The following is a 14,061-nucleotide window of genomic DNA, read 5'->3' as shown; positions in this document are numbered from 1 at the left end:
TAGAACTGCCCCATAGGGTTTCCAAGGAGTGCCTGGTGGTTTCAAACTGCCGACCTTTTGTTTAGCAGCTGTAGCTCTTAACCACTGCGCCACCAGGGTTTCCTCCACAGGTAGAGGGGTTAGGATTCCAACAGCTGGGCAACATTAAAACATGACAGAAATCCAACCCCTTCCTACCGATATGCCACAATTCTGTCACCTAACAAATAAATTATTCTTTTTAATGTTCTTTTTAATCTTTATTCATGTTCATATAGAATGAGTACATGGTTGTGATTCAACTATAGATATTATTCTTATTATTTTAAAATTAGTATTATATATATTATCATTTATTCTATAAATAACAAATCTAAGAGTTGTGGAATATTACGTCAAAGTGATCCATGAGTTACATAACCTATTGTTTATTTTTGAACAATATTCTTGTTATTATTCCCTTTTTCCTGTCATTTTTATAACTTGCGTGGCAGGAAAAGCTTTTCTTAAACAGAAATCTTTTCTTCTTTTAAATTAATTTCTTAGGGTACATTTCCATGAACAGGAAGGTTTTTCATTTTTTTATATTGTACTTTAGGTGAAAGTTTATAGCTCAAGTTAATTTCTTATTCAAAAATTTATACACGTATTGTTCTGTGACATTAGTTGCAGTTCCCACAATGTGACAGCACACTCTGCCTTTCCATTCCAGGTTCTGTGTGTCCATTTGACCAGTAGCTATCCATCCCTTCCTGCCTTCTCATCCTGCTTTTGGGCAGGAGCTACCCGTTTGGTCTCCTGATTGAACTAAGAAGCATGTTCCTCATGTGTATTATTTTTTTGTTTTGTAGTCCTGTCTAATCTTTGTCTGAAGAGTAGGCTTTCAGTTCTGGGTTAACAGAACGTCCAGGGACCATAGTTTTGGGGATTCCTCCAACGGTGGTTATTTTATTTTGGTTATTTATTTTGGGAGCCCCTGGGTGGCGCAAACAATTAACCACTCCACTAGTAGCTGAAATACCACAAGTGGGTGGCTTTAGGAAAGAAATTCATTCTCTTAGAGTTTAGGAGGCTAGAAGTCCGAATTCAGGGCACGGGCCCTAGAGGAAGGCCAGAGCCTTTCCCTAGGCTCTCTGTCCACTCTGGGGAATATTTGTCTTAGCTTCTCCACCATTCTTCTTGGTGTTTCTTGGAGATCTCCATGTGGCATCTGTCTTTACCCAATTTGTGCTTGCTTCTCTGTGCCTGGTTTGCACTCTTTGTGTAGGAAAAGTGAGTAGGTTTAAGGCACACCCTACACTGATGTGGTTCCATTAAGACAACAAAGAAAACCCTATTCCCAAATGGGATTACATTCCCAGGTTTAGGGGTTAGGATTCCGACACACATTTTTGGGGGACACAGTTCAATCCATAATGCTAGGTATGTTGTGTGAAAATGAATTACTTCTTTAGCAATCACCGTCCCTTTTTTCTTTCTAATCCTTTTGTTTTCCTGGGGTGCCCTGCGATTTGCATCCAGAGCCAGCCTTTGAATGTTCATCTCCCAGCCCTTTGAGGTCACTATAACCTAGAATAAGTACTCAGCATCACTGTCATCTCTCCCTGTAATTCTCAAGAGTCTTTTGGTGGAAAACAATCCGGTCATCACAGTGCATTGCTCTTTTCTGATTAGTCGTGAAGCTGCATTCCATTATTTTAATTAGGCAGCAGACGATCATGTCAGATGCTCTCCCAGGCCTGTTTGATGAGTGCTGTAGTGGTTGGTGCAAACGTTTGTAATATTTATTGCCAAGGCTCTGATACCTAAGGAAAGGGTGGCTTTTAGGAGCTGCCAGCGTTTGCTCTCCTGCGAGCCTTGGGAGTGTATCTGTAAAAGACTGACCCTTGGCCTCAAATGAGGCAATTCCATTTAGTCATTTTGGGATTGCTTTTGAGCACTTGGAAACCCTGGTAGCATAGTGGTTAAGAGCTACGGCTGCTAACCAAAAGGTCGGCAGTTCCAATCCACCAGGCGCTCATTGGAAACCATACGGGGCAGTTCTACTCTGTCCTATAGGGTCGCTATGAGTTGGAATCGACTCGACGGCAATGGGTTTTAGGTATGGGTTTGAGCACTTAATGTTTTACTTTTTGGTTCAAGTGGTTTGACACCACGTGACAGAATATTTATCAACTCGGAAAATGGCTGTCGGCTTTCCTCCCCATCTCTGGATGTGGAGAACCCAAACTCCCTGTAGGCAGGCTGCCCGGCCCAATGATGATCATTGAGGTGATCCATGGGTCAGCAGAGATGGGCGTGTGCAGTCCGTGGCCTTCTGTTTGAACAAGGATGCTGCTCTTATGAAGAGTGTTGTTAACGTAAGATGGACCAAGCTTCCTGTTAGTTTCTTGGTCAGTTCAGTTTAATAAAATGATCCATATGTGCCAAGTACTCAGGTGGTGGGGGCACCAAGATGGCTAAGAAACAGTGCCTGGCCGTGGGCAGCGGGTGGCAACCCAGACTTGTGAACAGGTAGTTACAATGCTGTAGAGTCAGGGCCCTGGCAGAAGTTTGTGGCCAGTGTGGGATGGGAGCTTGAGAAGGGACTAGCTTTTAGCATGGTTTCTGGCAGGGCTTCAGACCGGTTCATTCCTGTTTGATGCTGTGCTGAGAATTTGTATTTCTATCCCAGATATAGTGGAAACCCTGGTGGTGTACTGGTTAAGTGCTACGGCTGCTAACCAAAGGGTTGGCAGTTTGAATCCACCAGGCGCTCCTTGGAAACTCTATGGGGCAGTTCTGCTCTGTCCTACAGGGTCGCTATGAGTTGGAATCGAGTCAACGGCACTGGGTTTCTGGGTTTACCCCAGATATACTGAATCAGAATCTATATTTTAACGAGAGCCCCAGGTGATTTTTTTGTATAAGTAAGATTTTAACAAGATTTCCAGGTGATTCTTGTGTGTATATGTAAGAATCATCGGGGCTCTTGTTAAAATGTAGATTCTAATTCAGTATATTTGGGGTAGAAATGCAAATTCTCAGCAGGAGGTCGAACTGGAATGAACTGGTTCAAAGCCCTGGTTCCTGGAGAAGCTCAAATTGAATTTTGAGTTAAGTGAAGGATGGCAGTACATCCCAGCCACAAAAAAGGTTAGCAAAGGCCCTGGGGGTCTGAGACTGCAAAGGCATGATGCAGTGTTTGCAGGAGTTCTGTGTTATAGAATCTAGCATACAGAGGAGACAGGCAAAAGAGGAAGTCAGAAAGACAGAGATATTGATTGATGGATTGATTGATTCTGATCTTGGAGGGCCTCTGTGCCTTGCTCTGTAACTTTGACTTTGTCCCACAGTTGGGGTTGTTGGTGGGTTTTATGCAGGAGGGCCGTGGAAGGGCTTCTGCTTTAAATCATCTGGATGGATGATGGGCTATCAGGATGGATGGACGATGGGTTATCAGAATGGATGGATGATGGATGGATGGATGATCAGGATGGATGGATGGACAGATGGATGGATGGATGATGGGTTATCAGGATGGATGGATGGATGATCAGGGTGGATGGATGGATGGATGATCAGGATGGGTGGATGATGGATGGGTGGATGATGGATGGATGGATGATGGATGGACGGATGGATGGATAGACGGATGGATGATGGGTTATCAGGATGGATGGATGGATGGATAATGGGTTATCAAGATGGATGGATGGATGATGGATAGATGGATGGATGGACAGATGGATGGATGGATGATGGGTTATCAGGATGGATGGATGGATGATCAGGATGGATGGATAGGTGGATGATCAGAATGGGTGGATGATGAATGGATGGATGGATGGATGGATGATAGATGGATGGATGGGAGATTAGCATGAAGAGTTCAGAAACTTTTGCCATTGTCCAGGAAAGATAATGGGGAGGGTCTAAGTTCATGTTGAAGTATTGGAAATAAGGAGGAATACAGAGTCATGAGAAATATTTAGGAGTTGAAATCAGGTGTTACAAAAACAAGGTGAGTGAAAGTGAGGGCAGGGAGATGTTGAGGAGGCTACCAGGTTCCTGACCTGGGTCATCAGGTGGGTCATAAACAGGAAAGGCTGGAGGTGGAAACTGTTTGGTGAGGAAGATAATGAGTCCAGCTTAGGACATTTGAGGCAGCTAAGTGGCTAGTCCATCAGATAGTTGGGTAATCAGATATCAGGGTTAGGGAAGAGGTCAGACTAGAAAATGCAGATTTTGACATTAACAGTTTATAAAAGCCCATAGCAAGCAATTAGGTGCAAGGATGCTTGCAGAAGGAGAAGAATAGGTAAGTGGGCTGGGCCATTGTGGAACGTGAGTCTGCAGAAGGTGGTAGGTGGGAGGGAGTGCCTCCAGGGTACGAAGAATGGATAGTCAGAGAGGCTCAGGTAGGCAGTGGTGTCCTGGGTTGCAAGGAGCAGAGAACCTCTAAGCATGGAATGTCAGCAGAGACACATGCAGTAAAGAGTCCAGTGGCATAAGGACTGACACCCGCCCAGTGGCTTGGCATCATGGAGTTAATTGGTTACCTCAGTGAGGACAGATTTTGGGTGAGCTGGTGCCAACAGCCAGTTGCCATTGACTTGAAGGGTCTATAGGAAGGGAGAATGGAGACTGCCACTTAGGCAGCTCTTCCCCAGCTGGTATAAGAAGGAAAGGTGCGAGGCCTGATGGGAAGGAGCCAGCAGAGGCTGTGGTTGCAGCAAAGACTGCTTTTTGAGCCACCGTTCTCACCCTGACAATTGACTGCTACCTGAATCAGGATTGAGAAGCAGGTCATATTTATGTGTGATTGCACATGTTTGCGTTATTGCAAATTAAGTTTTACTTAAGCTGATCAGGAGCAAAACATGTAATACACTGTGTATATCTGTGAACTGATTTTTAACATGTGTGCCTATTCACCCCATTTTTAAATATTTACATATTGCTAAAACATTAACCCTCTTAAGATAGCAGTGTTTGAGGGTCTTCTGTACACCTACTGCTCGCTTATTGACCGCCTTGTTATTCGACATTGCACGTTTATGACAATTGTAAAAATCTACTCTATGGCTGTTTTCTGCATTAATGAATACATCTGGCAGTAACAAATGCTGAGGTGCGAGGCGAGAGAAACATTGGCTGTGATGGTTAAGGTTATGTGTCAGCTTGGCTGAACCGCGAGTCTCAGTGGTTTGGCAGTTATGTAATGATGTCATCCTGTGTTTTGTGATCTGGTGTGGTCATCCTCCATTTTTGCGTAACACCAACTTTCGCGTAACGACCTGGTCTTTGGAACCTAACCACATCAGCAAGTGAGGAGTGGATGTAATTTTCTTTCTGTCTTTGTCTCAAATCCACCCTTGACACCCCTCTCAGAGGTAGAAGTTCTAAAACAGACTTCTGCTCCCGTGCTGAGTTTCTTTGTACAGATCCTCCTGGCTTCCAGGATACCATCTTCTCCCCTCAGTGAGATGCTCTGGGCCGTGACGTTCTGCTCCAAAGTCTCTGCAGGATGAGCTCTCTTGGTTGGCTCCAGCCCTCTCTTTAGGCTCTGGAGAAAGTTCCAGCTGCTCCAATGTCCTGACCACCTGGGGTCCATGCCTCCGTGCTCTCACCCATGCATGTCCCTCTCCCTTGGTGCCCTTTCCTCTCATCAGCTGGGCACACCTGTGCTCACTCTATAGGCCCCCCCACCAGGTACATTGCTCATGGAATCTCCCCAGGCGGAGCAGGCTGGCCTCTCCACGATCAAGCTCCTTTCCGTTCCCACCACTTTGGGCTCTGCTCTTGAGTGGACAGGCTGTGTGTGTTTGTGCATGTTTCTGCTAGTTTCTTCTAGATTCTGGACTCCCAGATGGCAGGGACGTCTCTGTGTGCCCAGCTCCGTGCCTTGCTCTGAGGTCACACGTAGGGACTGTCAGCCGGCTGTGCTCACCTGGTGCTCCCCTTCTTTGCAGGGAAGCAGTTCAAGTGCACGGTGTGTGACTACACGGCGGCCCAGAAGCCACAGCTGCTGCGGCACATGGAACAGCACGCCTCCTTCAAGGTATGGGGGTCTGGCAGGCAGATGGGTGCTTGGGCAGAGGGCATCGCTCTCCACAACGAAGGCAGAGGAGCATCCTTTTATCACCTTGGGCGTTATCTTCATTTTCTGGTCTCCTTGGATGGTACCCTTTATGCTCGCTCCCTTCAGATACGTAGCATGTTCTCTGCACTTTGGAAACCAAGGCAAGAAACAGTGTGTGTGAGGATGTCGGCCTGGGAAAAGGCAGGCTGTTTGCAGGAAAACCAGAGCGATGTAGAGGAAAGAGTTATAGGCTTTAGGGATACACGTGCGCGCTTTCAGATCCTGGATTGTCTCAGGGAAATCACTCAACATGACAGGTGTGGAGATGCCCACCTGGCGGACTGCTGTAAGAGCTGGAGAGAGTGTTCATGGGTGCCCAGCCCGGCACCCCTCACATAGCAGGGGCTCAGGAGATGGTGACTCGTGGTGTGCCTTAAATGCCTCTCATCAGTGTTTCTTCAGTGCAGGTGGTCAGATCTGCTTTGCCACCGCTTAGGGTGCAGGTATTGACAGCAAGAACTGTGTCCAGTGAATTTGTTTTCTGAAATATTCTGCTCAGTACTTGGGTAAGCTTGGCCCTGGAAATCGATGCTGACTCTAATGCCGGCGTATACACACGAGAAGTAGAATCATCAAGATTTGCAAACATTTCGCCCTAAAATGTTTGTTGACGTTGTGTCCAGCTCTAAATCCCTGATGGTAGAATGTGGAAAGAACTCACCTTTCAGCTCGTGGCCCTTTCCTCCATCCACAAAGCCAGCAGCAGAGCATGTCTTCTTATATCTCTGTCTCTGACTCTACTTTTCTGTCTCCCTCTTCCACTTTTAAAGACCCAAATGGTTAAAGGCTAGACTACTAGCCAAAAAGTTGATGGTTAAAACCTACCCAGAGGTGCCTCGGAAGAAAGGCCTGGCAATCTGCTTCTGAAAAGTCACAGCCTGGAGAATTTTCTGGAGCACAGTTCTACTCTGCACACACGAGGTTGTCAAGAGTGGGAGTAGCCTTAACTGCAGCTGATTTTGTGATTACCTTGGGCCCACTTGGCTACCCCAGGATGATGTCTCCGTCTTAAGGTCATCTGATTAGTGACTGTAATTCCATCTGCAGTCTTCATTTCCCTTACCCATGTACAGTAGCATATTTACAGTTTCTGGGGCTAGGACTTGGACATATTTGGGGGACTGTTATTCTGCCTACCACATTCCCCTCACTTTTTTTTTTTTCTTCCCTTCACATCTACTCTGTGTCAGAAAGTTTTCATCAAGGTCAGAATATACGTAGCCTGCACACCCCACACCTCCCTTCATACCAGTGGCAAACATTACTAAGAAATCAAGGCTTGTGTTTTTACTGAGCCTACTGGGGCCTGAAAATCCTCAAGCCAATACTACTCATCTCTTGTCGTTTGCAAGATGAAGCTAATTTGCTTTTCCAGATCTCTTTCTCTGTCTCTCTCTCTCTCTATAAATAACCCACCGCTATCAAGTCGAAAAAAAAAAAAAAAACTTTTTTTTTTCTATCAAGTCAGTTCCAACTGATAGTGACCCCGTAGAGTTTCCAAGGCTGTAAATCACTACAGAAGCAGACCGCCACATCTTTCTCCCGCGGAGCTGCTGGTAGTTTTGAACTGTGGATCTTTTGGTTAGTTGTCGATTGCTTTAATCACTTTGCTGCCAGGGCTCCATATGTGTGTGTGTGGGTATATATATGTGTGTGTCAGGAAACACTGGAATAAGGACAAACTCCTGTATTGTGTATTTTTAAGATAAAAGTAATATGTGTTCACTCCGTAAGATTTGCTGAGTGCTTTTTGATCCCTTACCTTGGAGAATGTGTTGATGTGATATTATCGTTTTTACATACTTGATATCATACTGTAAATGCCAACTTTTTTGATGGAGATTGAAAGCATCAGCTTTATTGCTGAGACAGCTTTATTGAAGAATGTGGCTTCGGAGAGCGGCCAGATGGTTTGCTAAGAATATTTTACTTCAGAGCTAGACAGGATAACCTCCCAGGCAGAGGCAGAGCTGGAGAGTCTAGCTGCAATTATAAATCTTGCTCTTTTTATTTATAATCATTTCATGGGCATTTTCCTGTTCCATGAAAATGTACTCATAAACGTTTTTTTTAATGGCTGCTGAAGGATGTCTGTATCATGGTTAATTAACCATTCCCTGCGTGATTAGATAGCTCAGTCTTTCCCAGGTTTTGCTATTATAAATAACTCTATAATGGACATCTTTGTGTTGAAAGCATTCCCATGCCATCCTAGAGCCTAAAGGGCTGGAGCACCCCCAGTGAGGCCTATCGCTGCATTGAGAAGTCACAGATAGTGACAATGTTAGGTGTTGTTGCAGCTGCAGTTAAAATGCATTCCGGGGTAGAGCTGACACTGTCCACTGAAAGTACCAGAGGGGGTGCTTGGCCAAGAGAAAGCAGCGGTGAGCCAGGAGTCTCTAAGCACAAATAGGCTTGCTCCTTCAGTCATCTGGTCAACGGCTTGTTTCCTTGCAAGTAAGTAGCCCACACACCGTTATGTAAGGCAGTGTGATTGATAAGTAGGAATCACCTTGTAGATTTTTCTTTGTCTTGTAGACGCACGCTGACCCGTAGCTCTGTTATGTAATGGAGAAGTTTTCTCTATTACAGTTGGCGATATTAGAATCATGACTGAGAAGAAAGCAGGGCTGGTTGATTCAGCAGCAATATCCTTGCCCGTGAATCAAAAGTGACTTTCTTTTTAAATAAAGTTGACCTTTTCGTTTAAAAGAGACACTCATTTAAAGAGGGGATTCTTTTGCCAACCTTACATAAATCATCACGTGCATAGTTTGTTATATGTCCGTATTCACTGGGATTCATTACTGCCACTTGCCATTGAGTTGGTACGGACTCCTGACGCCCTTGTGGGTGCCACGGTACAGATGTGCCCCGAAGAGTTTCCAGAAGTGGATCGCCAGGGCTTTCTTCACTGGTGACTCTGGGTGGACTTGAACCACCAACCTTTCCGTTAGCTGCCGAGCACGCTCACCGTTTGCACCACCCAGGGGCTCCCTGGGAGTTATATAACCTAAGAAATATTGAATTGTAATGACAGATTCTGAAAGGAGCAGTTGTGCTGTTTTCCCCTTTGTCGTCAGAGGCATTGAGGTTGAGGTGGGAGGTGCTGATGAGACAGAGAGAGAAAATGTCAGAGGAAAGACGCATCGGGGCTTGCATCAGAACCCCTTACAAAATGGGTCTACAGATGTGCCATTTTAGCTGATTCTGGCTGCTCTGACTCGCTCCTCACATTGTGTGCTTGCTGGATTCACCTATGGATTCTAGTAGACTACCCTAGATTTTTCTATCTTTGTGAACTTGTTAGATACTGAAAGCTGAGAATGGCACTTCAAGATATATTTTTTAAAAATCCAAGAAAAAATGATCAAACAGCTGGAATTATTTTCCTTTTCATGCTTTTTAATATTTATTTTTGTGAATGATGATCTTATATTAAAAATAAACTGCCACCAGCAGCCCATTTGAAATTCAGGGAGAGGATATAAACAGAACAGGCCACAGAGAGGGGAGTGGCTCTGGGGTGTACAATAAGATGCCCGCCTTCATTGGTAATAGAAAAAAAAATCAAATAAAACCACACTAAGATGCCAGTTTTCATTGATCAGATTAGTAAATATTCAAACGTCTGATAGCCACTCCCTTGGGGAAGCTGTGAGAAAACGGCCACGCCTGCGCGTTGCCGGTGGGAGTGTTAATGGCTGCGGCCCACAAGGTGGGCAGTTTGGCAGAATCTCACTAAAGTGCAAATGCATATTCTTTTTGACGCAGCATTGCCACTGGGTGGGGTGTAGCCTGCAGACGCAAGGGCGGGCAGAGGTAGGTTATTCGTTGTAAGCGAGGGAAACACCCGTGAGTAGGGTGAGCCAGTTAGTGTGGAGCTGACTCTGACTCATGGCGACTCCAGCGTGTCAGAGTGGAACCGTACTCCACAGGGTTTTCAGTGGCTGAGTTCTCAGAAGCAGATGGCCAGGGCTTTCTTCCGAGGAGCTTCTGGGTGGACTCGAGCCTCCAGCTCTTCAGCGCACAGCTAAGTGCATTAACCCTTTGCACTACCCAGGGACTCCCATGAATAGGGTAAGAATTAAATACGTGACAGTGCATCCAAACAACAGATGCTGTGTGGCTATAAAAGATTAAGGAACCTGTCTGCTCACTTCTCTGGAAGGCTGTGTAAGATACAGTATGTGGTGCAAAAAGGAAGATTTAGAGCAGAGCAGAGCATACTGCCAAAATCCCTGGCTGTCGAATTGATTCTGACTCATAGCGACCCTGCAGGACAGAGTAGAACTGCCCCATAGGGTTTCCAGGGATCGGCTAGTGGATTCAAACTGCCCATCTTTTGGTTAGCAGTGAGCTCGTAACCACTATGCCACCAGGGGCCCGTAGTATGCTGCCGTTGGGATAAAAAAGGGCAAAGATATATTTGTATTTACTTATTTTTACTTTAAAGCCCCTGGAAGAATACACACAAAAGAAACCCAGAAGCATTACCTGTTCCAGGGCAGGTGGGGGCTGGAGCTGGTGGGTGGGAGCGCAGGTCTGGGAGAGAGACTTTTCCCTGTGTATAACTTTTGGACCAGGTGAATTGAATGTTGTAGCTATTCAGTAAATTTAAGTAAAAAGCAGGAAAACTAAATACAAAATGCTATTTTGGAAATCACCCGGTGTCCAAGCAGAATGTAACTGTTTCTCATCCCTGGCAGCATGCTGTCAAGATAATGACAAATTGCATTTTGTAATTCCATTGAGATTCTGTCTGGCACAAGCCCTGCCTTTTTTGACATCCCACATCTTGGCTTTCCCTCAGACTATTTTAGAATGCAGCCTTGCTATTATTACCTGTGAGACCTGGGGCAAACCACCTAGCCTCTGAAACCTATTGCAGCCCAAGGAGGAAGGGAGTGGCTCCCTCTTGGGGGACTTGTGAGTATTAAGTAAGTGAAAAGAGAGCTTGGCACATAGTTCTTAAATATTACTTTGACACCAACTCCATCTCAGTTTCTTCCTTTCTCATTTTGTCTCAAGACTATCAAAACTGTACGGTCTCTTCCTCTTTATCATGCGTTTGTTGTGGGGCTCTTGGCGCCTGGGTATGTTGTGTTTGCTCAGTGGGTCATCCTCACCTAAGTCCCCTGATCAGGGGCATCTTCCATGCAGGGTTCGTAATAAATTCTCATCCTCCTACCACAGTGACTGTCCCTCCTGCACGCACTGCCTTCCCTGATGGACCTGTTGCCCGGGATTCCACAGAGCCTGGCTTCCCTCTAAAAGGGCCTAGCCCTGCCTTCCTTCTGCACACCGTTCTCCCTTTATCACATCTTCCTATCCGATTTTTGCATCACACTAAGACGTGCCACCAGGCACCAGTGCTGGAAGGAGTTTGCACTGTATCTTCCCCTGTGAGGCTGTGCTATGGATTGAATTGTGTCTTCCCAAAATATGCATTATAAATCCTAACCCCTATTTATAGCCTTGGAAACCTTATGGGACAGCTCTACTCTGTGCTATAGGGTCACTATGAGTCAAAATTCACTCAGCGACAGTGGATTTGGTTTTTTGTCTTATACCTGTGGGTATAGTCCCATTTGGGAATGGGTTTTCTTTGTTATGTTGATGAGGCAGTATTAGTGTAGGGTGTGTCTTGAGTCAGTCTTTTTTGGGATATAAAGGGAGCAGATGAAGCAAGAAACCAGCGATGGGGGAAGAGCAATGCCAAGCCATATGGTGATCGCCCAGGAGCAGAAGCTCAGAGACAAGGACCTTCTCTCAGTGCCAACAAAGAAAGTCTTCCCCTAGAGTTGGAGCCCTGAATTCGGACTCCTAGTCTCCTAAACTGTGAGAAAATAAATTTCTGTCTGTTAAAACCACCTGCTTGTGGTATTTCTGTTATAGTAGCACCTGAGAATCAGGCAGACTCCAAGTGTACCAAGAGGTCCCTGATTTATGGGAAACAAGTCAAGACTTTGGGGTGTGAAAGTGCAAGCCTGCAAAAAAAAAAAAAAACCAGCCTGAAGTCAGCAGTTTTCAGAATTTGTGCATTTTGGAAAATGTCACGCTCTGTGTGACTTTTTCTTGCTTTCAAATTCTTCATTCCTGAAGCAAGGTAGCCCCCTCGGCTGGTGTTCGAATAGCTCTGATCATTCTTCTGCCCCTGGCTTTCAGAAGGCGAGGGCTGGCCGTCTCTCTTTTGGCCGTAAACCTGTTATTTGTAGCTGAGTTGTTCTTTCAGCAGTGGAACCAGTCACACTGTCACCTTGAAATGATACTCTTTAAGTTCAGTATGTGTTTAAAAAAATTGAATCCTCAAAAATTCGTATCATGAACCCTGAAGAAACCTATTGCCTGTTGTCGATTTAAAATTTGCACGACTAAATTATTTTTACAAAACTTAGTGAGGAATCAGGAACTGTCTTGGTCATCTAGTGCTGCTCTGACAGAAATACCACAAGCGGATGGCTTTAACAAAGAGAAGTTTATCCTCTCACAGTCCGGTAGGCTAGAAGTCTGAACCCAGGGTGCCAGCTCCAGGGGACAGCTTTCTGTCTCTGTCAGCTCTGGAGGAAGGTCCTTGTGATGTGTCAGTCGTCCCTTGATCTGAAAGCATCTCAGCGCAGGAACCTCAGCTCCAAAGGACACTCTCTGCTCCCGGCACTGCTTTCTTGGTGGTCTGAGGTCCCCCTGTCTCTCTGCTTGCTTCTCTCTTTTATATCTCAGAAGAGATTGGCTTAAGACACTATCTAATCTTGTAGACCTCAACAGTGTAATTGTTGCTAATCCATTTATTACATTTATTACATCATAGTGATAGGATTTACAACATGTAAGGAAATCATATCATACAAGGAATCATGACCAAGCCAAGATGACAGATATTTGTGGGGGGGATACAATTCAATCCATGACAGGAAGATTTCAATCACTGCTTTTGTTATTGACAGACGAACAGTTGCTAAATCTTCTGTGCGGAGTACAGGACACCATAATTTAACATTTAGAAATTTAAGAGACAGCCCAAGTACAAATGAAGTACTAAGATGTCACATGTACCACACCTTTTCTGTGCACCTTGTGTACCAGGTTCTATACTGGAGACGGGGGATTAGGCTCACAAGCCCGGGGAGAGCAGTATGTGCATAAACATGACAGCAAGATATGTGAAGTACCACCAGAAAGTTATGTACAAAAACTCTGTGGAACCCGGAAGACCAACTAATTATCCCAACTCTATCATTTTTTAAAAAATCATGTTTTAGTTGGGTGAATCTTATCCTAGCCCGTGAAATCTGTAGATTGAAAGTTCTCTGGTTGAATGATACCCACAGATCGAAGGACCTTAGTGCAATCTCTCATGCATTCCTGGTAATGAAATGGGTCTGAAAGGTCTTCATAATGTGCCCATGTGAAGCTAAAACCAGTTATCTGTACAGAAGACGCCAGGCGTTTGAGCATACAGGATGCGTGAGGGGCTGAGGTGCTACACTGAACAAAAGTGGTGCAAGGTGATGTCTTAGTGCCCTAGTGTGGTTGTAACAGAAATACCGCAAGTAGGTGGCTTTAAAAAAAAAAAAAAAAAAGAACAGAGATTTATTTTTCTCACAGTCCTGGAGGCTAGGAGACCTAATTCAGGGCGTCAGTAGGGTTAGGCTTTCTCTGTGGTTGCTGTTGAGGAAGATCTTGTTTCCTCCTGTCTATATAGCCCCAGGCGTTTCTTGGTGTTCCCTGGGCTCCTGGGCTGCTTGTAGATGTATCTCCAGGTGACGTCTCTCTTCCTGCTGTGTGTGTCTATTCTGCTGTTTTTTTATGAGACACAACTCAGAAGTGATTAGGTTTAGGACTTACCCTACTCTGGCATGACCTCATTAACGTAACAAAAGAAAACCCATATTTTCAAATAGGGTCATATTTACAGGTTCAGGGGTTAGGACTTCAACATAAAGTTTTGGGGGACATAA

At 45.1% G+C, this 14,061-nt stretch overlaps 1 protein-coding gene across 6 annotated transcripts in view; it reads left to right on the top strand.

Moving 5' to 3' along the window:
- The window catches only part of ZFAT (zinc finger and AT-hook domain containing), a 223,437-nt gene that overhangs the window by 132,825 nt on the left and 76,551 nt on the right, over nt 1-14,061 (top strand). For all 6 annotated transcript variants that reach the window (XR_002785258.2, XM_023546031.2, XM_010588560.3 and 3 more), the window contains one exon: nt 5,934-6,022. Coding sequence is in view for 5 of the 6 variants with exons in the window: in XM_023546031.2 (XP_023401799.2) it covers nt 5,934-6,022 (89 nt within the window). In the remaining variant the exon portion in view is untranslated. The remainder of the gene's footprint in view (nt 1-5,933; nt 6,023-14,061) is intronic.

The sequence above is a fragment of the Loxodonta africana genome, chromosome 14, assembly GCF_030014295.1.
Source record: "Loxodonta africana isolate mLoxAfr1 chromosome 14, mLoxAfr1.hap2, whole genome shotgun sequence".
Lineage (NCBI taxonomy): Eukaryota > Metazoa > Chordata > Mammalia > Proboscidea > Elephantidae > Loxodonta > Loxodonta africana.
The sequence above is the reverse complement of the archived record's forward strand: the minus strand, read 5'-3'. Positions and strand labels throughout refer to the sequence as shown.